General features: G+C 46.9%; 1 protein-coding gene across 5 annotated transcripts in view; it reads right to left on the minus strand.

Moving 5' to 3' along the window:
* The window catches only part of GALNT10 (polypeptide N-acetylgalactosaminyltransferase 10), a 166,963-nt gene that overhangs the window by 51,714 nt on the left and 91,541 nt on the right, over positions 1-23,708 (minus strand). For all 5 annotated transcript variants that reach the window (XM_023754099.1, XM_006089104.3, XM_023754101.1 and 2 more), the window contains one exon: positions 17,524-17,690. In XM_023754099.1, coding sequence (XP_023609867.1) covers positions 17,524-17,690 — 167 coding nt within the window. The remainder of the gene's footprint in view (positions 1-17,523; positions 17,691-23,708) is intronic.

The following is a 23,708-nucleotide window of genomic DNA, read 5'->3' on the forward strand; positions in this document are numbered from 1 at the left end:
ACGAGAAATGAGGACAATATTAACATTACTTTCTTCAGAGAACAGTTGTGAAGATTAAGTAAGATAATGATGTTAAATGCCTAGCAGTGTTGACCACATTATAAGGACTCAATAAATGCGGCTATTGTTATAATTCTTACTGTTATTACTATGCATACACACAATGCACACTACTTTATGCACAAAATAGATCTTTTTGGTATCAATGATGTCATATCAAATTTTCTCCTATGACAGTAGTACTCCAAGTAGTGACTCAGGGCAAATGGGATCAGTCCTCCTCAGGAACTTGCTAGTAATACCAGTTCTTGGTCAGACCTTGACCTGGTGGATCAGAAACTCCGAGGTGGGGCCCAAGGCTTGTGGTGATTCTCATGCACACTCAATGGCTTCAATGGACCACTGGTTTCAATGGTGTCACAGCATCTTCTACCTGATGTAGTTAATGTCCCCTGACAGTTAGACCATTTGCTGTTGGTGTGCTGGAGTGGCTTGTCCAGGCTCAGGAGAGGCAATTGTAAGCATCTCTTCCCAAGTCTGTATTACATTGGTAGTTTCAAACCAGCCATGGAGGGAGTTTTTACACCACAGGAATCAGCAAATACTACACATCAGGGCTCCTCACCTTCACCCCAGATCGCTGTTAACTTTCAGAGCACACTACTGCTTTCTTCCTTGTTTTTAGTTTTTAAAAAATATTTTTTTATTGTTTCAGAGAGGAAGGGAGAGGGAGAGAGAGATACAAACATCAATGGTGAGAGAGAAGCACTGATTGGCTGCACACCGGGGATCGAGCCCGCAATCTGGGCATGTGTTCTGATCTGGAGTCAAACTGTGACCTTCTGGTTCATTGATCGACACTCAACCCACTGGCCAGGCTACTTCCTTGGTTTTTGCTATTATAAACAACACTACAGCGAACATCCATGCACGTACATCTATTTTTCATCTCTGATTGTTTCCTTAGAAAAATGTCCAGAGATGGAATTCCTAGATTAAAGGATATTTTAAAGGAGTTTTGATAACACTGCCAACTTATACTCCCATCAGCAGAGTAAGAATATGTTTATTTCCCTGCATGGTTACGATGGACTTTCGAGTTATGGACTGTGCATCAGCACCTAGCTAGGCTAAAGAACAGGGCAAATGCTAACATTTTATCACAAATGCCACCCCCAGACTCCCTTCCCCCACCTCCAGCTCTGTGGGACTGAATGCTAACTGCTGTTTCACAAGATTCACTGGCCCCCTGGAGTCGCCTATCTCCTAGAAGTTCCCGTGCTCTCCTATGTGGTAGCCACTGGTCACATGAGACTACTGAACACATGAAATGCAACTGGGGCGCCTGAGGAACTGAATTTTTAATTGTACTGAATTTTAATTTAAGCTTAAATAGCCACACGTGGTTAGTGGCTACTGTATTACACAGCGCAGCTCTAGAGACTCGGGAGGGACTGTGGTTTATGTAATTGATAATCATGGTGATCAGAGATCCTGCATTTTCTGCACCAACATGGATTTAAAATATTCTGTTCCCACTGACCCATACACATTCACATACTGGAATTTCTTAAATGTCTAGAAATTCTGATATTGCAGAATTTAAACTACATTCTCCTAGACTGCATTTCCTATTTGGAATCCTTTGTCAAATTATGCCCCCTTAGGGACTGGGAAATATTGAGCTCCCAGCTCAGTAGAGAAGCCAGAGGTTAGTCTACTATCATTCTATCTGATAAACCACCCTGCCTCTCTGCTTTTGCCTAGGCTATTCCCTTAGCCCAGGGAACATCCTTCATTAGGCAATACTTCCTCTAGGAAGCCCTCCTTGATTATTCATTTATCGAAAATGGACAACCCCAATTTTAGATAAAACCACCTCTATTTGAATAACTTTAATACTGGATTTATTATTTCAAAGCTGATTTTAAGTAGCACATTAGAAGGGGAAAAATGCTCATAGGGACAGACACAGTGCAGGTGACAAGAAGTAAAAAAAAACAACACTAAGAATAATGCAATAAAGGAGATTGAGAAAATGAAAGTATAAGTAGCAAACCTGGGCTTCTGAAAACGAAGCCAATAGGACATTTTGTGCAAGAGTGATTCTTTTCCAGACCTCAGTTGTTCTCGAGAGCCGTGCCAGATCGAATAACTGATAGTCATTAGGACAACTACTATGCATCGCATTCTAAACTTGAAACTTGGGGCAGAGGTGAGAAAAGCCATCCTAAGTTCTAGGAGGTGGGCCTGATGGGGTTTCAGAAGCCATCCATACTTTGCAGATGCAGACACTGAAGCCCAAAGGAGGATGTAATTTGCTCAAGGTCACAAAGCTATTTCCTGGCAGGGCTGGAACCAACACTGGCCGACTTGTTCTCATCCCAATACCTGGAAAAAGTTGCTCAATTAACTTTTTACTCCAGAGTGCCATCGAATTGATGAGGCATTTAGGAAGGAAAAGATAATGTGTCTTCCCCAAGCCCCTTCAGAAAGATATTTTCTCTTGTCACTGAAGATAAACACTGGGAAAGGATCCCTCTCTCTATCGAGACAGGTGTCAGAAGGAAGAAGAAAACAAGAGCACATTTATATCTTTATGATGAACATGGTGTGAATAGCACGACGTGGGGGTGATAAAATATTTGAAAGGGCATTCTCTAATTGGGGTGATTAATATCCAAGTCGGTGCTGCACACAGACAATGGGATCAAAGACTGTAATGAAAATGACATCCCCCAAACACACGGCTGTCCATCATGATGCAAATGACAGCAGAGAAATAAACGACCGGTGATACACAAATGATTTCAATGCTCCGTGCATCACCAGACATTTATTTTGGGGCCTGGGCCGTGGAGGAAGAAGAATAGGATTGATCTAAGGCAGTTATAAACCACCACTGGTGGATAAATATACATCTTCTCGCTCTATGCAGGAGCAGGTATTCAGAACAAGGTGGTGGTTCATAGACAGACAGCTCTTTAAATGACACCTTGCAATTACATTACAGCCTTCCAGCGGATAATAAACCTTCAATGTCTTGAATAATTTAAAAATTTCCAGTGGCATGAAGGTTGAAGGCAAAGAAAATCACACTCTGCTGTAGAGGGAGAAAAAAATCCTCAGCAAATCAACTGTGGGAATTCTGGCAGAAAAAGACCCAGTTTTTCATTCATTGTCTTAATAAGTGGATATTTCATTCCAGCTCAACCTGGCCCCCGATTTTCAAAGCCAAAGAGCCAGCAGTAAATAGATCTTTGAGAAAAAACTGTGGAAAGTAAAAGGCCTCAAATCCTTACACACTATTCCTTGCATCACAGAGGAAGTAATACATAATAAATAGTATATTACTCTGGAGCCAAATTAACTTGAGCTTGGATCCTGACTCTGCCACGTGCTTGATGTGTGAACTGGATCTTTCTAATTCTGTTTCCTCATCTGTAATATCAGGACAATAATGCCAATCTCATAGGATTCAGGGAGCTCAATTAATAGTTCCTGGCACAGAGTAAGTGTTAATAAATGGTGGCATTGCTATTGTTTTTATAAGTTATTAATAAAGATAGTTTAAGTTTTGGGGTCTCTAAGACATAGCTACAAAGGAGGTGGAAGGGGGGAAAATGGAAAAGAGGAGAGAGGAACAGAGAGTGTCATATCAAGGAATGTTATGGTATCGGGTTAAGCCATGGTTACTCTGAACCAGCCACTCTTCTAAGCCCTCTATGAGGAATGTCTCCGTTAAGCTGCACAACTCTTTAAGGCAGTAGCCCAATTTTACTCACTGAGGCACACAGGGGTTTTTGTACTAGTTCAATGTCACTCTACCTTCTGACTCTAAAGCTGGGGTTCTCAGAAGCCAAGAACTCAAAGCCCAGACAACTTCAGGTTTAAGTTTTACATTTAGGTTTAAAAAAAATAATAATTTGCACATGCTTAATTTTATGCTATTATAAAAACAGTAGGATCTACAGAGGAATTGGTGGTCATAAAATTTGGTTTCTGGTACTGCCAAAGCAGGCCTTTGTAATGAAGTTGGCTGTAGACATTGGCGAACATCCAAAGAAACTGTCAAGAGAGGAAATGTCTTTGTTAGATGACTAAAAATGTTCAGTCCTGTTGAGTTCGTGATTAGCTAAAATGTTAGGATAGGGTGGATATCTGACTGCATTAGTTGGGGGATTTATTCACCGATGAGCTTTGGCCCACATATTAAGTCAGCCAAGGTTGATAAAAAAGGACATAACCGGTATCTCAACCTGCTGCTGCAGCCTTGCCCTTTGGGCACCATGGGTGGTCCTGCCAGCAGCCGTAAACCCCATGGGGACAGCCTGGACTGGGATATGACTGCGTGCCTGTGTACCTGACTGCTGACTTCTGGCCAGCCAGGGGTACTCCCTGGATGGGGGCAGGGCTTTGTCCTCAGCCGGCCATATGACTACAGTGCCTGATGGGTCTCTCCTTTTCCCATCCCTAAAATGTGCAGGCTGGGGGAGATTCCTGGAAACAGTGCAGAAAGCCCCGAGCTCTGAAGTCGTGCTGCCGGAACACAGTGGAAAGCCTCGATTTCTTCCATTTTTAAAAATAGACTTTGTGTGTGGGTAGCTTGCAAGTGCCTGAACCTGAGCTTTTGCACGTGGAGAGCTCTAAGGGATAGGATCCGTGGGAGTGTGGAAGAAATATTTAAAAATAAAAGCTGACATGTGACTAGAACCGGAGTGTCTGTTCTTGAACTTACTCTACCACATTTTTTAGAAACTTATTTTGGAAGGAACTTGGGGGTGGGGATACAAACAGAGTCTTCTGAAACCTGGAGGGAGTCATGGGAAGATCAGGGCAGACAGACATCCCATTGATGGACGTGGCAAGGAGGAGGGTTTTAATTCGCTATCAGGAATCGCTCTCCTGAGAGCTGCCTGGTTGATCGTGACATAGCAGGACAGATGTGGCACAGAACAGATGTGGCACCGGCACCCTGAGGTGGCCGCCAGAACTGCCGATCTCACCTCATGGAAAACTTGGCAGCAAACATAAGCAGGTGAGCACAATGAGCTGGAAGAACCAATACCCGAGTGCCCTGATTTGAGCTTTTTCTATTTCCAAAGCCATGAAAGTGGTTAGAAATGGGCTCATATGGAGGAAGCACTTTGGGGGCAAAAATGTTCACAGATGTGTTTTAAATGTCCCCAGAAATCTGTGTGCTGAAGAGCAGGCCTTTGAAATCAGGTGGTCCAGGTTGGAGGAGATATTGGCCTACCGCAGAACAGGAAGGATCAGTAACAGAAAAGGCAGGGGCCCAAGCACATTCTCACATAAAAAAAAAAAATTTTCTATTGGACATTTCAGAATGAATTTATTCCATGCCTGGTGAATTTAGAGTTATGGGCTTGGATGCGGCCTCAAACAGGTGATTATGGTAATTTAGAGAGAAAGTACCAGGCCATTTCTGTCACAAGGACGTTCCGGCTCGAAAATAATAGTGCCTCCTCATATTTATAGTGCTGAATACTTTCCAAAGTGCTCTTCATCTATTATCTCATTTGATCCTTACAACTGGGCAGAGATGTAGGTTGTGGCTCAGCTGTGAGACTCGGAGCGAGACCTTTGCCCTCTCCGGCTTCAGTTTCCCTGTGGGGCTCCCAGGACCACTTGCATCAAATTCTCAGAGAGTGCTTGCCGGTTTGGCTCAGTGGATAGAGTGTCGGCCCGAGGACTGAAGGGTTCCAGGTTCAATTCCGGTCAAGGGCATGTACCTCGGTTGCAGGCTCCATCCTGGCCCTGGTCAGGGCCTGTGCGGGTGGGTAACCAATCGATGTGTCTCTCTCACATTGACGTTTCTCTCTCTGCCTCTCCCCCTCCCTTCCACTCTCTCTAAAAATCAATGGAAAAACATCCTAGGGTGGGGATTAACAAAACAAAACAAAACAAAACAAAACGGAGAGCTAGGCATCATGCAGATTCCTGGGCTCCACCCCAACTGAGGACCCGGACTGTGACTGGCACAGGGCCAGGGGAACCTGCATGTTAAACATACTTTCCAGGTGATTCTTACGCACACCAAAATCCGAGAACCCCTGTTCCGGTTATTTCATTAAGTCCTTAGCTCTGAGAGCCTGTCATACGAAACACACACTCAGCAACTAAAAAAGTTCCTGAAAGAGGATAAAATCCTGACGAGTGGGGAGAAAGCAGTGTGTGCCGGCCCAGTGTCTGTGCTCTCCCAGATAGTAACAGCCTCAAGGATATAATTAGTGCCCTCGAAACTGGAATATGACTGTTCAATAATTTAAGTGAGATCATCAGGATTAATGAACAGCAGTTGAAATTAAATGTGGACCATAAATCCACACAGGCTGGTTACAGCGAGGCCAGTGTTTATGACAAGGCATCCTGGAAATAGGGGTCGGGTTGTGGCCGAAGGCTTCCTAACTCATGTCCTTCCACTGGGCCTTGTGCTTGCACTAAGGTAATGCAGGGCATATACAGATAAAGAAATCACCGTCCATCCAACTGTATCACAAAACACGGATTTGTGATATGTGGCCTGCGGTTTTCTATAACCCAATGTTTGCCAAGTCTGTGCATCAAAAAGAAGCGGGGGGGGGGGGGCCGGGGGGGGTGGCGGAGAGTGAGAGAGAGAAACATCGATTGGCTGCCCTCCTGCATGCCTCCTACTGGGGATCAAGCCCACAACCCAAGCATGTTTCCTGACCAGGAATCGAACTGGCGACCTCTTGGTGCATGGGATGACACTAACCAACTGAGCCACCAGCCAGGGTTGTCCTACTGCACGTTTTACCTCATGAGGCTTTCACATTCCCAATTTCATCTCATCCCTTAACAAGACACTGAGGTAGATGGTAGCTCAGCGCTCATCTTCCTGTTGCAGTTAATAGTAATAGTAACCACCAGCCACAAAGACCCTTTACTGAACTCCGACCAAGTGTTGGAGTGACGGAAACCCAACCCAACGAGTTTACATAAGTCAGGAAGGTGTTGGTTCATGGGATGGGGAAAGGACAGGGGTGAACAGGGATTTAGGTCCGGTTCGCAGGCACCACAGGTCGGCCCCCTGGATGGATGGATCACCATGGCAGGAGGACGGTTGGAGCCCTCTCAGGGCTGGGTGGTATTACAGACTGGCGGTTCCCCCAGGATCACAAGGAACAGGTGACAGGCGAGGAGCTGTTCACCCAACTGATTACGTCCCCGTTGGTCCTCAGCCTGAAAATTGGAAGGAGGCAGCCTGCATCTCCAAGGAGGATATTTAGTCACCTCTGCTCGGGAAGAGGGTCTATTTATGGTCATTTTCATCCACTCATGAGTTGAAGTGCCACTTCCTCTGGCCTGTGGCAGCGGGGCCGTGCTTTCTGGGAAAGGTCAGAGCTGGGCTTTCCTCCCGCCGGGTTAAAACAATCCTTCCGGCTGTGGAGAGGTTCTGGGAAAGTTATTGTTAGTTTGAGTTTTCCATTAACAGAGCCTGGCGTGCAGTTATTATTTAGAATATTCTAGACCATACATTTTGATAGCGTACAGAAAAAAACAACTAACAGGTTCTGAGAAAGGGTGGGCAGAAAACATAGCCTTGTAATTCCACCTGTTTCCACCCTCCCTGCAGATTATTAGCAATGCCCAATAAACCTATCCATTACCAGGCACAGGAGCGGCGGGCAAACAGGAGGTGGGGGAGGTATTGGCTATCTGAGGTTCCTGGTTGATCATAAATAATGTGGGCATCTCTGAAGAGGTCTGCATTCATGAAGCACACAAAATTAATTTTTTTTATTATTCTGGGAGGAATGAGTATTTTGGTCTTTCAGGAGAAGAAGCTGATTATACACAAGAATCCCAATGGTGGGAAGGGCAGTGTGCATGCTAATACTTGATAGGAAGCAACGTCCCTACATCACACAAGAGGAAAGGATGTTACTATGGTCTCCACGCGGGTCGGTTTCTTTGTTCTACAGAATGATGCCAAAATGACATTTCCATGAGGTTCTTCTATTTGGGACAGTCAAGAGAATAAAAAAGAGAAATTAAACCTTCAATGCTCAAGAATACTGTATCTCCTGACTGCTGCAATTTCCTCCTTTTGATTTTTGGAATCAATGGGTGATGGAGAAACGTGTGGATTTGGCCTTCCTGTTTCCAGGGCTTTGTCACGCATGGTCTGTTCTGGCTACGAAACCGGTAACATTTTAAGCCTCCGGTGTTTACAGATCTGAAGGTGTCTCTGGATTCAAATCAAACCAAAACTGGCTCTGGGATCTGGCTGCCTCATAAAGACGTGACTGAGCCTTCCAGGGCCTGGGAGTTCTGTCAGAGAACCGGGAAGAAGCCCTGAAGAATCTCCGTGCAATCGGTCCATTTTGCAGCTGCCCGCGGGCCGGGTGCTGGGCAGCAGGGCAGAGGCAATACCCACTTTTGGGCCAACGTGCTTCACTAAGCTCCTAGAACCAACAGTATGGAGAGGATCTGGCTAATAGGGTGAATGAAAGCAGCAGAACACACCTGTTAGGCATATGGGTGTGTAGCAAAGGTCATGGCTGAGCATTTCATATCTTTAGCGAAAAGTTTTGTGGTTTTTACCTAAAAGTTGTTTTATTTAGGCAGTGGGGCCTGGAGAGGAGGTGCATTTCGGCTACCAGAGGCTTGCCATAAAATCAGATATATGTTTAAAGTGCTTACCACAGTGCCTGGCACACAGTAAGTGCCACATAGGCCTTAGGTAGCATCATTATTATCATCATCGCTGCCATTTCTATTCCCCTCGGTGATGCAGAGAATATCAGCCTTCCAGCCATAGAGCTAAACGTGAATGACGGGAAAGGGACTCGGTCGGCTTGGACTAGATCTTACTTTTACGTCAGTCTCTAACCCCACTCCCTCCACACCCTCAGTGAAATAATAATTCACTCCGCCAGCCCTCAGCTGGCAGAGAGAGGAGCTTTTGACTATGACGGGAGGGGGCAGCTCTGTGACCCTCTCGCTGGGGACCGTATTCCAAGGCGCTCCGATAACCTGCTCCACTGGGTTTTGCTTCCTCCCATTATGGTTTTAAGAGAGAACAATAACACAGCAGGAAAGGTTAGACTGCAATCCTCACAAGAAAACCAGCAGAGTATCAGCAATTTAGCACCGTTTTTTCTGCACCAAGTTTTTAAAATGTAGAAGGCTCACCTGCCTCGGTAGAAGCGTCACCTTTCTGAAAATATAGCAGCTATTTTCCATCACAGAAACGATTCTTTCCCAAATATCAGAGCTTTTGATGCTTCAGGTGCAATCTGAGTGATTTGTTTGATTTTTTATTTTGCTATCCCAGTAAATCATTTATACGGCCCTTGATTCACAAAATCCTGAGTTCTTTAAAAGATGCACAAAATATCCTATAAACATATTGACTCCTGCCTGCTGTGTTCCTGCCAGCTCTCCACCAAAAGGTTTATAGATCCCCCTCATTATAAACTAATTGATATTCTGTAACGGTTAAATCTTCTTAGCAGTTCTCTCCTTGGAGTCTGAGAGGGAAGTGTGAGGATGTCAGAGATATTAAAGGAGAAGGGAAGGGACTCAAGAGCCTGTGGATTTTCTTAGAGGGAAGACACCCTAGAGACGGATCCTGAAGATGTGGGATTCTTAAAAGAACGGAACCCATCGTGGGGCAGCTCAATCCCTCCCGTCAAGTGGGATTAGTACCCAGGAGGAGACTAATGCAGGGAAGCAGTTTAAGCCACCGACCACCAACCTCGCTGAGCCTCAGTTTTGTCATCTGTAAGATGGACCAGCTTCCCTCGCACTCACATTTTCGTAGAGGGAACAATGTTTCACTTCTGGGGTGGCAGGGGGAGGAGATGCGGGGCAGGCGAAGTGTGAGCTGTCATTCTCCCGGTGCGACCTGCTTTATCCTCTCCTCCCTGTGGTCAATTCGTTCAGGAGGAGGTGGGAGGAACAGACCCATGTAGTGTTCTTTGGATCAGCCTAACAACACAGCTAATATTCTGGGTTATCGGACTCCTATTTCTATTTCACTATAAATGCTCAGAGGAAGCGAGATGCAATAGTCACTGTATAATGACAAGGGGAAATGATTGGAGAAAGTTAAATGAAAGAAACCAGGCTATAAAAGTTACATATGGCTGGATGTCTACTACGCAAATGGCAATGTAAAGGGACTAAATGTAGATTCCTATTATGAAATATTATCTATTAAAAAACAGACGAGTTAGCTCTCTGTCTATTGACCCAAGAGATGCCTGTGATACATTAGCAAAAAAAAAAAAAAAAAAAAGAACAATGTGTACAGGACAATCCCAATAAAGGGGGAACTAGCATGTAAATATTATGGGTTAAGGTTCTAGGATCAGAATGCGTGGTTTTAAATCAGGGCTCTGCCTCTTTGAGCTAAGCACACATTAGCCACGTAACCTCTCTGTATCTCAGTTTTCTCATCTGTAAATGGGGATGAAGATATTATTACCTTTTTTAAGTAGGAAAAAGTGGTATTCATGCTGGGGATGATAGAACTCGTGGTTGTGCTGTGGCCATGAATGAGTGAATGCACTAAGCCCACAGGAAATGCTCAGTAAGTCTTAGCTCTTGTTACATGGGGTTACATGTTAGTATTATTATGTAGATGATCTAGAATTGTACACACCAGACTGTTAACATCAGTCACCTCAGGTGGGGTGAAACTAGAGGGAGAGTAGGAGGGTACGAAAAAGAAAATGGAAATAAAAAGACACTGGGAACCAAAGAAAATATACAAATGGCAGATAAGCATGTGAAAAAAATGTTCAGTAGCAAATGTCATTAGGAAATTGCAAATTAAAACAACGATGAGCTACCACTACACACCTATTAGAATGGCAAAAATCCAAAATACTGACAACACCAAATGCTGGGGAGGGTGTGGAGCACCAAGAACTCTTGTTCATTGCTGATGGGAGACAGAGTGACAGTTTCTTACACAACTAAACATACTCTTATCCAGCAATTGCACAACTTGGATACAGATCTTAGTGACGTGAAAACTTATGTGCACACAAAAACCTGCACACAAATATTTATAGCAGCTTTTCTTAACTACCAAAACTTAGAAGCCACCAAGATGTCCTTCGGTAGAAGCGTGGTTAGATAAACTGTGGTAACATATTCTAGACAATGCAATATTATTCAGTGCTGAAAGGAAATGAGCTACAAGCCATAAAAAGACAAGAGGGAACCTTGAATGAATATTCCTAGGTGAGAGAAGCCAGTCTGAAAAGGCTGCATACTGTATGATTCCAATTATATTAGGCATTCTGGAAAAGACAACACTATGGAGACAGTACAAAGCTGAATGGTTGCCAGGGGTTATGAGGGAGGGAGGGGTGAGTAGACAAAGCATGGAGGATTTTTAGGGCAGTGAAACAATTTTGTATGATACTATAATGGTGGCTATACGTCAGTATACATTTGTCCAAACACATAAAATGTACAACACCAAGAATAAATCCTAATATAAACTATGGATTTTTTGTCAACATAGGTTCACCGGTTGTAACAAATGTACCACTCTAGTGCAGGGAAAGGATGTTGATGAGGGAGGGGGCAGTGTGGGCGAGCCTATGTGTGCATAGAGTGTGGAGGGGTAAAATCGCTCTAAAAATAGTCTAACAAACATACAAACATTGTGTGTGTGTGTGGAGGGGAAGCCTAAATGTTAGCATTTTCTCCTTGGTTCCTGGCCTGCACTCCTGGCTGTTCCCTCTACCAGGAACATTCTTCTCCCTCCCCTACCCCAAGAAGGAAGTCTATTTATCATGTAGGATTGAGTTCAGCTGAAATTTTCTCTGGGCAGTTGTCCCTGTGCCCCACAGCACCTGGACCTCCACCGATGGGCACGTATACCATGGCCTTACGACTGCGCCTTACCGTGTCTGCCTGCCCTACTGGGTGTGAGCCTTTGAAGGGAAGTCTATTTTATTCCCGCTGTACCCCCAGCACCTAGTGCCGTGTCCAGCAGAATCACTTCATGAGTTTTGTTGAATGCATGGCTATGAATGAAATCCGGACAAATGTAGAGAAAAACAAGCAACCTTAAGTTGAAAGAACCCAAGCAATAAAACGAGCGTGGGGAGTGGCCGCCCAACAGCCGGGGTCACACTGGAAGCAAACGGAAGTTGTAAGAGAGATACCAAGAACCGGGGAATGGATGCTTACGAAGCAGGTGAAGCCTGGCTGTTGAAATGCAAATACTTATTGAGCATTTACTGTGTGCCCACACTCTACCAGGAGCTCTGCAAGTAACTGCTTAAGAAGTTCCTTATAGGGAGCCCGTCCCTGGGTGCATTTTTGCTTGTTTATTTGTTGGTAGAAAGTGGAGTTGGGGAAAATGCTGTCAGTGAGCTTGTTATACCACAGCCTTTCATTTCTGTACCTCATCATCCCAGGCAGCCTGTAGCTCATCCGAAGACAATGACCCTTCCCGTGACTACATATCCCATTTTTCTAGAAAACCAACTCTGTTCAAAAGTGGGGAGGGGAAGAAGAGGAACAGAAAGAAACAAATGGACAAAGGGCTTTCTTGTGTTGCCTAACAAAAATCTCCTATCCGGGCACTGCAACCTGGAGGCGGGTCCGCTACCCTACACCCTCACCTCTCTCCCAAGTGCAGAAACTCCCCCGTGTCCTCCGAATCCTCAAGCAAAGCCCACACGTTTGAAGAGCTTCTGGAGGCCCTGGGTCTGCTGTGCCCTATTTGTAAGCACGGCCAGGGCTCTTCCGGTGTCAGCGGCGGCCTCCACGCTAGTCCCCAGTGCTGCCTGCACAGAGCTCTGGATCTTATTTCAAGAACTCCTCCGCTCCAATTCTGTCTCCTACCCAAGGTCTCGACCCTTAGCTGAATTTCAATTAGTTGCCCTGAGGATCTGGGAGGAGACTCATTTCAGAGGAAAATGCCTTCTGCTAGGCAGCACCAATCCAGCCTGAAGTTAGTGTCTATGAATTTCAACTCTGAGAACTGCCACTGCTCACCGGGCCTGGAGAAATGTCTTTTGCAATGGCCCATATTTGCCATACTTGAGACAAGCCTCTCCGTAATTCTGAAATTGTTTCTCCCAAATCTCATTTTCAAGACAATCACTGCTGAGTAAGTTTTCTTCCAAAGCTGCCTTGAGAATTGCTTCTTGAAACAAGAATAATGATTGCTTTTCTGAAAAATGCAGGTTGCAAACTCTGACAGCCGATGTGCAGGACAGAAGGGAGGGAGGTTAAGAGTTCCCCTCTGGGTTCTATGCGTGATTCATTGAGAAAATGGGGCAACAATCAGGGGCGCTGGTCTTCATTGTCATCGGTGGAATGGGGCAGTAGTTGGTCTCCTCTCTACCTTATTGGGTGTGGGGATGGCACCACACTGGGTTAATATTTTTGCTCTCTGGAGAAACAGATGCACTTGCAGAAATGTCACTCTTATAAGATTTATCTATTCTTTCTCAAGAAAGTTTTGATGGGGGTGAGGGGGAGGGTCATGTTATTTTCATCCCTGAGGATAACATTCAGGAAATTGGAATATTAGGAGTGCAAACCATTAGAGTCCAGGACTGGCCGTGCTGGATAATGAGCTCCTTTTAGCAGGAAGTTTGCTCTTTAATACAATGGAAAAGTAATTTATTGAGAAGTGTCCGTGGGGACGGAGAGGAGTGATGCACTTCTGCAGATGTTTCAGGTAACCAGCTGAGGCGAGGAGGGACAAGGCTGTTCTAGGAGCCTGCGGATGGGGGTCTTGTCTCCTCTGCAACCAGCTAGCTGTGGCTCGCAGTTAAGCCTGCCCACTGCTCCAGGCCTTGGTTCTCCCACTTGTAAAATGAGCAGGCTGAGGTACAGCTGTGATTTCCACACATTTTAAAGCAACAGAGCTCCTCTTAGTGAATGCTTTTCAGAAACCAAATACAGACCATGCCGGGAGAGGTACCTGAACCCCACCTGCACCTGTAAGGTTCTCCCTTCCCCTCACAGAGCTCCCTGAGGCATTCCTGGGCCCTCACCTGCTCTGAGGTGCATGGTGACAGCTAGTAGCTTAGATGACCTTGAAATCCCTTTGTCATCGAACAAGGAGAAATGCTTGCTTCTAATCTAGCTGACGCTTGGTTTCTTCTGCCTTTGGAGGGCTGATGCCTTGTGATGCTCAGAGAGGGACCTCTTAAGTGCTGTGGGTCCAACCCCAGGAGAGCTGATGCTTCAGAAAACAGGTGACAGGGACACAAGATGTGGGCCAGCACCAGTCACAGAAGAAACTGCTGGGTCTTCCACAGCCACATCTATCTCGCTGGCTGAAAATGACCCTGTGGCTAGTGATGGTTTTGTGTGTGTGTGACTGTAGCTGCCATATAGTTCCTTCCTCTCTCCTTGCCTCCTCATTCATTCATTCATTCATTCATTCATTTCACTCACTAATTCACAAACAGTTACTCATCGTCTGCTTCTAGACCACAAATGGTCTAGTGAGGAAGACTGACAATGAAGAGGTCAACAAATAGCCATGTGATCACACATGCAGCACAGTGACTAGTGGTGGTGACGGGGGACCTGACTGAAGATGGTGCTCGAGGAGCCAGCCGTGGGAAGAGCTGGGAAGAGGATGACCAGGTGGAGGGAGCAGCGCGGTAAGATCCCCAGGCAGGAAGGAGCTGGGCGTGCTCTGGGACAGAAAGCCCTGCCGTGTCTGGTGCACAAGGAGCGACAGAGCCAGCGCGTGAGTGCAACCCTCGCTACCACCGTCCTCAGGAACGACCCTGGCAATGAGCCTGCTCAGAGCAGGCAGCCACGCCTGAGGGAAGGCTCGGTGCTCGCCCCAAGCGCAGAGGCGGTTTATGCCGCAGCAGAGTGCATGGAATCCAGTCATCACATGGGCAATGCGCTCGCTGATTTTTCTTTTCACTGTCCGGCTGCAAGCCCTGGGCCTATGGTGGTTGGCCCAGACTGGGAGACGGCGGGGCTGGGAGAGGAGACTGGTAAACGGAAGCAGAAGAGAGGGAGAACAAGGCCGTGGTGGAGAACATTCACACCCTCGTATTCCCAAGGACTACGTACAGATGTGAAAACTGAACAGTGAAGCAGGCAGACAGGGAAAAAATTGACTCATTTGGAATATGGTGTTGGAAGAGAACTCTACGGATACCCGGGACCACCAGAAAGATGAAGAAGTGGGTCCCAGAGCAAATTAAGCCTGAAACATCACTGGAGGCAAAGACGACAAAAATGAAGCTGCCCCACTTTGGGCACATCACGAGGAGGCAGGGTGCTTTGGCAAAGACAATGATGCTGGGAAAAGTAGAAGGCGGCAGGAAAGGAGGAAGACCAATCATGAGCCAAACTGACTCCCTGAGAGAAGCTGTAGGCAGAACATGGTGGACAACACTCCTTTGTAGGAACACCAGGAGTTGGAGCCAATTCAACAGCACACAGCACAGAGCAAGGGTCCTGGGCTTTGAGTCCACAGGCCTGGGTGTTCCACTCACTGGCTGTGGGACTCTGGGCAAGACACTTAACCCCAGTTCCTCGCCAGAGACGCACCATCCCAAGGCCTCCCTCAGAAGTTGTTGCCAAGAATAAATAGGATGATGTATGGGCCTGGAACATTGAAATGGCCCCCTAATGGTGAAGGAGCAGGAGACAGTTTAGGTGGGAGGTGACACAACAGAACTTTGTTCAGTGTTTTACAATTCGCAAAGCCTTTTACCCACAGAAAGCGGAAGACTGTACCTGCACCTCCACATCTGTACATTTACCCCCGACTCCCTCCCCGACAACCAGACATAAATATCAATAACAATACCAAGCTTGTTTATTTCTAGTGGTCACTACGTGCCAAGCACCATCCTGAGCACTTTACATATAGTAGCTTTACATATAGTTCATTGAATAGTCACAGCCCCTGAAGAGGGAAGTACTGTTGTGGTCCCATTTTACAGATGAGGGAACTGAAGCACAGAGGTTAGGTGACTGGGTCAAGGTCACAGATCTGATAAGTCAAAGGACAAGATCAAAGACATAACTACCGCCAGATTATCTGCTAAAGACCAGGGCTATGCAGACAAGGAGACACACCCCTGGCTTCAGTGCACTCACGGACCTCGCTTCAGGGAACCAAGTAAATCTCACATACGGTGCTAGATGTTACTGTAACCATGGTGGCCAAGTATTAAGGGAACAGAGGGAAAGAGCTCTGATCATTCATTCATCAAATGTGTATGTTTGATGAGTGAACAAGACCAATGTGGTGGCCCCTGCTCTTAGAAGGTACAGTCTAGTAGGGGAGACATACAACCAGGCAATGTTTACACACATAATGCCTACACGGTATACTTTTCTGCAATTTGATTCTGCCTGGGATAAGCACTAAGAAGGAAAAGTAAAGGGTCCCATAGAACGAGTGTAGGCCAAGAGTTAGGGGAGGCTTTACGATACGTGTGTCTAGGGGTGTGTGTGTATGTGTGTGTGCACACATGCTCTCACACACACTCACATATCCCACTGAGGCCTCTGTGCTAAAGGCACATAATTAAGAGTGTAGCACTGAAAATGGGTTGACAGGGAGGTCAGCTTAATTATTCCGGAGAGCTCTTAGACCCCTCCCCCCATTCACTATGTATTAGTGCTTCTACAAGAAGGTGAGCGGACGAAAGGATTTCTTGTGATTTGTTGCAACTGGTGAAACCTCTGATGCAAAGAATAAGCTTGAGGCTACTGGCTTCAGGGCAGTGTGGCCCAGTGGTTGAGATCACACGATTGGGGCCAGACAGACATGGTTTGGTCACATCACCACTCAAGAGCTGTGTGACCAAAAGTAAGTCACTTAACCTCCGAGCCTCAGTTTTCTCATCTGTTAAATGGTGTGGCAGATGCTGTAGGGGGCTCACTTAACACCTTCTCTAACCCACTTCTCCCCTTCCTGCCTCTACTAGAGAGACCCCAAACCAAAGCACCCCCATGGCCCAGCCACCCTGGCAGATAGGGGTGCCCAATGCCAGAGTTGTGGCCAAACGTCTCTCCTGAATAAGAAAGCAAAGCCTTGAAAGGGGGAGACTTTGTCCTCTTCACCCTTCCTCCTTCTTCCTGAGGCACAGCGGCCATTTTGTGACTACGAGGATGAGGAAGCGGAAAGAGAAACCTGGTTGGTTCTTTGATGACAGCCTTGAGCAGCTGTACCAATCCCGAATCTCATTATAAAACGAATGATTGAATAAATAAATGAAGTAACCCCTTACTTGTTTGAACTACTGTTTATCAAGTTTTCTGTTGTTTGCAGTTTAATGCATTTCTAGAGTGGTACCAATGGGATAAGGATAGAGCCTACGTCATGGGTTGCCGCGAGGACACAACAAGATAATGTGTACGTGCCAGGTTTGTGTACGTGCCAGTCGCAGCAAGCAGTGGTAAGTGGAGACTATGTTGGTGCTGCTGAAGGCGGGCAAACCTGCCACCCCCGTGGCAAGTAAGTCACTGGTTGGAGCATGGGGGCAGGAGCTGGGTGGACGGCCCTACCTCGATCACTGAAGTCATCAACCAGCACAATCTCGGCGATCAGCTCCGGGGGCGAGCGGTTCAGCACGCTGTGGACGGTGCGCAGGAGGGAGGACCAGCCCTCATTGTGGAAGGGGATGATGATGCTGGTGTTGGGGAGCGTCTCCAGGTAGCGCTTGCTGTTGCAGCTAGAGAGACACGGGGGACAGGGAGAGGACAGTTGTCAAGAGAACGCAGGCATGTGGTTCGGCTAACTGCAAATCCCCTTCTTCTCCAGCCTTTAGAGAACAAGTGACAGCCAGAGACACCTTTGTCACTGCAAAACCGTCTCCTACTGGCATCCTGAAGTCCTGCCTCCAATCCCTGCGCACACACTCCACAGGGATAAGTATACGAGACCCAAAACAACGACAGCCAATGCTGGTGGAGCAGCACTGGGACCATGCACTAACTCGTTTCAGCCTCGATCATGATGGGAATGTGGTGCCCATCCTCATGACTCCCGTGGAGGACAGCCCGTCAGTAACTCTGTGCCGCGCCCCCCCCCCCCCTCCCCACACACTCCTCCCCAATGGAGGACAAACCATTTATGCATGAGTTTGGAAGAATAAACTGGGCCTCTCCCTTTCCCTCCCTGGGCTCTACCAGGAAAGGGCGCATTTTCTCCTCTGCTCTCCACCAGCCCCAGGGTAAGCTCCAGGGTGGAAGGCCCTGCCTCTGTGGGCCTTTAACATCATTATAACACCCAGAAGAATGACCAGAGTCCCTTAATATCATCAAATACCTACTTGGTGTTCAAATTTCCAGGATTTTCTTGTGTCTTTTTACAGTTGGTTTATATAAATCAGCACCAAGACAAGGCTCATATTGTGCCTTTAGCTAATGTGTCTCCTAAGTCTCTCTTTTTTTTTAAAAAAAAAAATTGCAGAATCTAAATGGTGGGAACTTGAGCTTTCAGCGTACAATTCTTTCAACTTTTCTGTATGTTTGACAATTTTCAGAAAGAAATGTTGGGAGAAAAAGTGGGTCAGGGTTCATGAGTTTCAAATGCTCTCCGCTGGAGGCACCGCGGGAGGCTGGGGCAGAGGATTAAACTCTTGGGTTCCGGCGGGGAGCTCAGCTGCAGCTGTGTGAACGAACTCCTCTCATTCCGGTTTGGATGGACAAGTCAGCCCCTCTTTCCCCTTGGGACTCTGGAATTCTTGCATGTCCCCTCGTGCTCCTCCACCTGGCTGGACTCCTTATATCCAGGCCTCATATAGCCCCTCGCCTCCCCTTTCCTCGCCTCTCTCATGCCTTTGATCATTTCAGCCAGCCTTCTCCGGGAGCCTTCTCCAACTTCAGTCTATCAGCCTTCAAAAATAAACGGAAGCACTTTTTTCTTAAAAAATCCCTTTCCCTTAACTCAGCTGGGTCCTCTGTGGCCAAGAAAAACAGGTGACATCTCGTTTTCTACAAAAGGTCCTGCCTTCCCTCCAATTTCACAGGAGGCTTGTGTGATTGAAGCAGCATGAGACGGGTTGAGGGGGTTAGCTGTAATAAATTGCCTGGAGTCCAAGGGGTGAAATACAATAGAGCTATTACCCAGTGGAGAGCCCTGGCTCTCTGAAACCCCAGAGCTGGGCCCCACAGCCTGCCAGTAGGTAACATAGGAACAGCACCGTACAGTAAGGGAAGTAGACAATGCGACAACAGACTAAATTCACTTCTAATCTAATCCAATCCTGGAACTAAAGATTACCCAGAACTCAACTAAAAGGCTCAGCTTGAATGATAAACCTGAACGTGTGCCTTTTTTTCTTCTTTTGGTCTCCTCTCTTTTTCTCCCTCTTCTCTCCATCCATCCACCCATCCATCCATCCATTTAATTACTAAATAGGCAAAAAATGGCATTTTGACTTTTGCCATCGGCACTAGTCAGTAGTTTGGTCCCAGCTTAGTAGAGGCTCTTTGTTTAAATAAAAATATTTGTGTGACATGCTGACATGAATCCCTCCAGTGTCCAGCAGGAAACTTAGTTCCACAGCTCAGCCCACTGGCCACCTTCCTGTTGCCAAAAGCCCCGGACACCCACCTTTGCCACAAGCCCCGTTTCTCCTGCTCTTTTTAGGCCTCAGCTCCCAGCAGAGAGAGGAGGCCTGGGGATGGTGGATAGAAGGCCACCACCTACCACAGTGACCCCCCACTTAGCAGTCCCCTTTAAGACCTGTCTGCACGCTGTGTATTGAGACCTCAACACTGGCTGGTGGCATATGCCCAGCTCCTTTGTGTAGGGTAAACACAGAGCATCCCTCGCCAATGCCTTCAGACATCAGCCCAGAGAATGTGGTCTCCAAGAAAGGGAAACTAGGGCACTGCTCCCCATGAAAGAGGCTCAGTTTGGCTATGATCAGACAACAATAACCTCTGCCTCCCCACAGTGCATTGTGCCTGATGGTTCTCAAAGCACTCTCCCCTCTCTCTCCTCTGAATCAGCACCAGCCCCCGAGGAGGGGGATGAGCGAGGGAGTGCTCACCCCATTTCCCACACGGAAAACAGAGCCCAGAAAGGTAAATGACTTGGATCTAGGACTCAAATATAGATACTACCTATTTAAAATAACATTTATATGTGTGTGTGTTTCTTGATAAAAGTGGTAACTGCTCAGTTTAAAAGCCTAGAAAACACAGAAAAGCTGAAGGACAACTGATAATGACAGCAGCATCCTGCCCAACGCGTACACCTGCTGCGGACCTCTGCACTCTTCTCTGAACATATACCTGTTTCTACAACACGACATCCCAGATGCAGCGTGGCTTCCTGTGCCTATCCTTGGGCAGGATCAGGTAGAGCGATGCCGTTGCAGAGGGTCAAAGCAGTGACATGGGGAACCTTCCAGCACACGATCTGGATGCCCTCTTGGCCCAGTATTTCTGGCCCCAGATGGCACCATAAAAGAAGAAGCACCTTACAACTAAGACCTGCGTGAAGAACGTTCTGCCCTTTGCACAAGCACTCCCACCATCATTTGGGTCACACACAGCCTGGTAAGGTCCCTACTCGGACAGGGCCAGGTTAAGTTAGGGGTGCAGAGCATGAGGTCAACAAGGCACAATCGGGGGTGTTCCCCGACACACACTGAAGCAGTGAAAGGAGTACAAAGTGAATGTACATCAACAGGGAAAGTTTCAAAAGATGCAAAAATTCAAACTATAGAATACTGATAAGCAGTTGCAAAGTAAGGTGGAAGATGACAATGGTGATAAGAGAAACTACCTGTTAAGGATTCCCATTATGCCAGGTAATGTTCTAAGCACTTTGGATGGATTAATGTCATTTCATAGTCATAATGCTCTTAGGAGGCAGGGACTGTCATTGCCTCCATTACAAAGAGGAGACAAGGCAGCGAGAAGTTAAGTAATCTGTTAAGGTCAAATAGCTGGTAAGGGCTGGAGCCTGGATTTAAACCCATCTGCCCTTCATACATATTATGTTCATACAGGGCTAATGTGTCAATGCTATTAATTATATAAGCAAAGAGAACAAACAGATCAAAGCCAAAAATTGAGGGAACTAAGTAGGAGCCTGAAGCCCTGGCTCTAGTGTCTGCTCGCATGCACAATGCCAGTCTTCTTGCTGGGCCTTACTTATGTCAATAAGGGGGCCACAGCAATGGTAGGGCTGTGTGCCTGCTCTGTATCCCCTCTCCTATTCCTGTTCTCCTAGTCTTATGGTAATAATGTCCTGACTTTCCATGGGGAATCTCCCACCCCTCATTTCTATAAGGTTTGGGGGGAGATCCTTGCTTTCCTTGAGGATGAGCAAGGGAGCGTGGCTCAGCCGACCAGAGCATTGCCTCTCCCCAGCCACAGCGATGGGTTCAAGGATGGGGACCAGTAAATCAGAGTAAATCTTTGCTGAGACACTGGGAGCGAGGTAAGCTCTTTTCTGCTGAGACCCAGCATGCAAGGATATCAGTCTGGTCTGCCTGGGGCCGCCATGTAGACTGTCCCCTGTCTTAAAATGATTGACAGAACAGAAAACAGAGCCAAGAGTTGGAGAGAGGGGTTCCTGCTGGCATCATTTAGGGACCTGAACCCAGCTATGGCTGAAGTCAGGGTCTACTTCTGGCCTTTTCAGTTCATGAGCTGATACATTGTCTTTTCTAAGTCAGCTGGAGTTAGGTTTCTGTCATTTGTAACTAAGAGAATCCCTGCTGATACAACTGGATGCTCTTTAAGCCTTTCAGTGGAATGAATCTGTTTTGGACCTAATGATGGCCTCTGAAGGGCAGAGGCAGAAACTCCTGTTACCGGGAGTGGTCTCCAACCTGAAGGCGCAGCCTCTCTTTCCAGCTGCAGGAAGAGAGCTCTGCTCATTCACTGACTCAGAGAAAGCGGCCTGGGCGGTGGGGGGCGGGAGGCAGCGGAGGACTGGGGGCTGACCGAGCTCATTTGTGACTGAGCGGCCCCCAATTTAACATTCCCTAAAGGATTGTGAACTCTTGGAACACAAAGATGAAATTAATATACTGGCCCTTAAGATGCGCCCTCAGGGCTCACTGCAGGAACACTAGAATATAAAAGAAAAGAAGTCAAAATCAAAGGGAAGCTGCAAAAATCTTCCCTCTGAGTCAACTTTGAAGTAAAACAACCCAACCAGTTCGAAGGGAACTATAAAACACATTTAATTCCAACCAACAAACCTGACATTGTGTGTGCCTGGACCTGGGTTCAAATCCTGACCGCCACCCTGTAGCTGTGAGACCCAGGGACGGGTTCCATCCCTTGCTGAGCCTCAGTTTCCTTATCCGGGAAAGGGGGATGGTAACACCACAAGAATGTCATGACAGCCAAACAGCCCTGTCGGGGAAGAAGTAGCTGGTGCTGTCCTTGGAGACAGGAGTCAGTGTGAACTCACAGCAGAGCATGCTCCTGACTTCGATTCTCCTGGAGTCTGGGGTGGCCAGCCCAGGACAGGGCACGAGGCTTCATAAGGCTTAAGTAAGAGTTTTGCTCTTATGGACATGTAGCCCAGTCTTGGAACCCCAGACTTCAGCCAGTTCATGGCTCAAAACATTCTCATTTGCTTACTCTCAATCGTTTGTGAATTCAAGAAATGTTTACTGAGCGCCTAGTATGTGGCACACACTGCTATGCCCTGGGACTATAATGGGGAGGAACAAGCTGTTGTCCTCGCCCCATGGGATACAGAGTGAAATGGGGGAGCAAATAACATAAGCAGTAACAGATTATAATCTTCCCTCATTGCCTTTGAGTGTGAGATGAAGATAGACTGAGAACAGCCTGGAAAGACAGGTAGTGAAGGTATTATGAGTGGCGCATCCACACGCCCAGCCCTGTGCCTTGCAGACAGCGAGTAGGTGATGAATGGCTGCTGGGTTGAATAGGAGTTAGAAGGGCCTAGTCCAACCCTTTTCCAAGTAAGGGGGTGAGGCTTAGAGAGGGGATGAGCCAGGCACTGGCTTCCTCTTTAGCACAGCCTGGCTGGAGTCAGAGGAGCTGGAAGATGACTGTGACAACCTGGCCCAGGCTGACATCTTCACGAAGGTCCTTTTCCGGTCAGGCTTTGCTGACAGCCAGCTGCACTCACCTGCTCTTCCCTCTTCTCAACAGACAGGTAGGAGAACCACAAAGGTTCATGAATATTAATTAGGCATCTCTGCACCATCCTTCATCACCAATTTTGCACCCCCTAACTGCACCAGGGACTTCAGACCAAGCAGTATTTAAAGGACCTTGGTTGTGCTGCCTTTTCTTCCCCTCTGAATTCACATTTTACAAACCCTTTGTTCAGATCACATCTAGTTTTAAGACAGTTGTAAAAATAACAATTTTTTTTTAAAAGCCCACAGCAAAACCCAAGTTTCTTCACCCAGCTGTCCCACATGACAGACCGGCCCTCGTACAGATGCAATAGGCGGTGTATCCCACGGGCTCCAACTTTAAACACAGGCTGCCAGCAGGAAGGAGGGGCTCCGGCAGTCAATCTGGTCTGCGAGGTCCAGGTGCTGGAATTACCAGCACGAAAGGACAGCCGTAAGGACCACACCTCAGATCCCAGTGAGGTGCCAGCTGCCGGGCAAATGTTAGGAAGAAATGGGCTTTAATATCAAGATTCTTAATGATTCATGAAAGAGAAAAGAAGAGACAAAGGGTAAAGATACGTGTTCTTTGCCACTGTTTTTGCCACTGTTTCCAGAAGC

The sequence above is a fragment of the Myotis lucifugus genome, unplaced genomic scaffold (assembly GCF_000147115.1).
Source record: "Myotis lucifugus unplaced genomic scaffold, Myoluc2.0 scaffold_56, whole genome shotgun sequence".
Lineage (NCBI taxonomy): Eukaryota > Metazoa > Chordata > Mammalia > Chiroptera > Vespertilionidae > Myotis > Myotis lucifugus.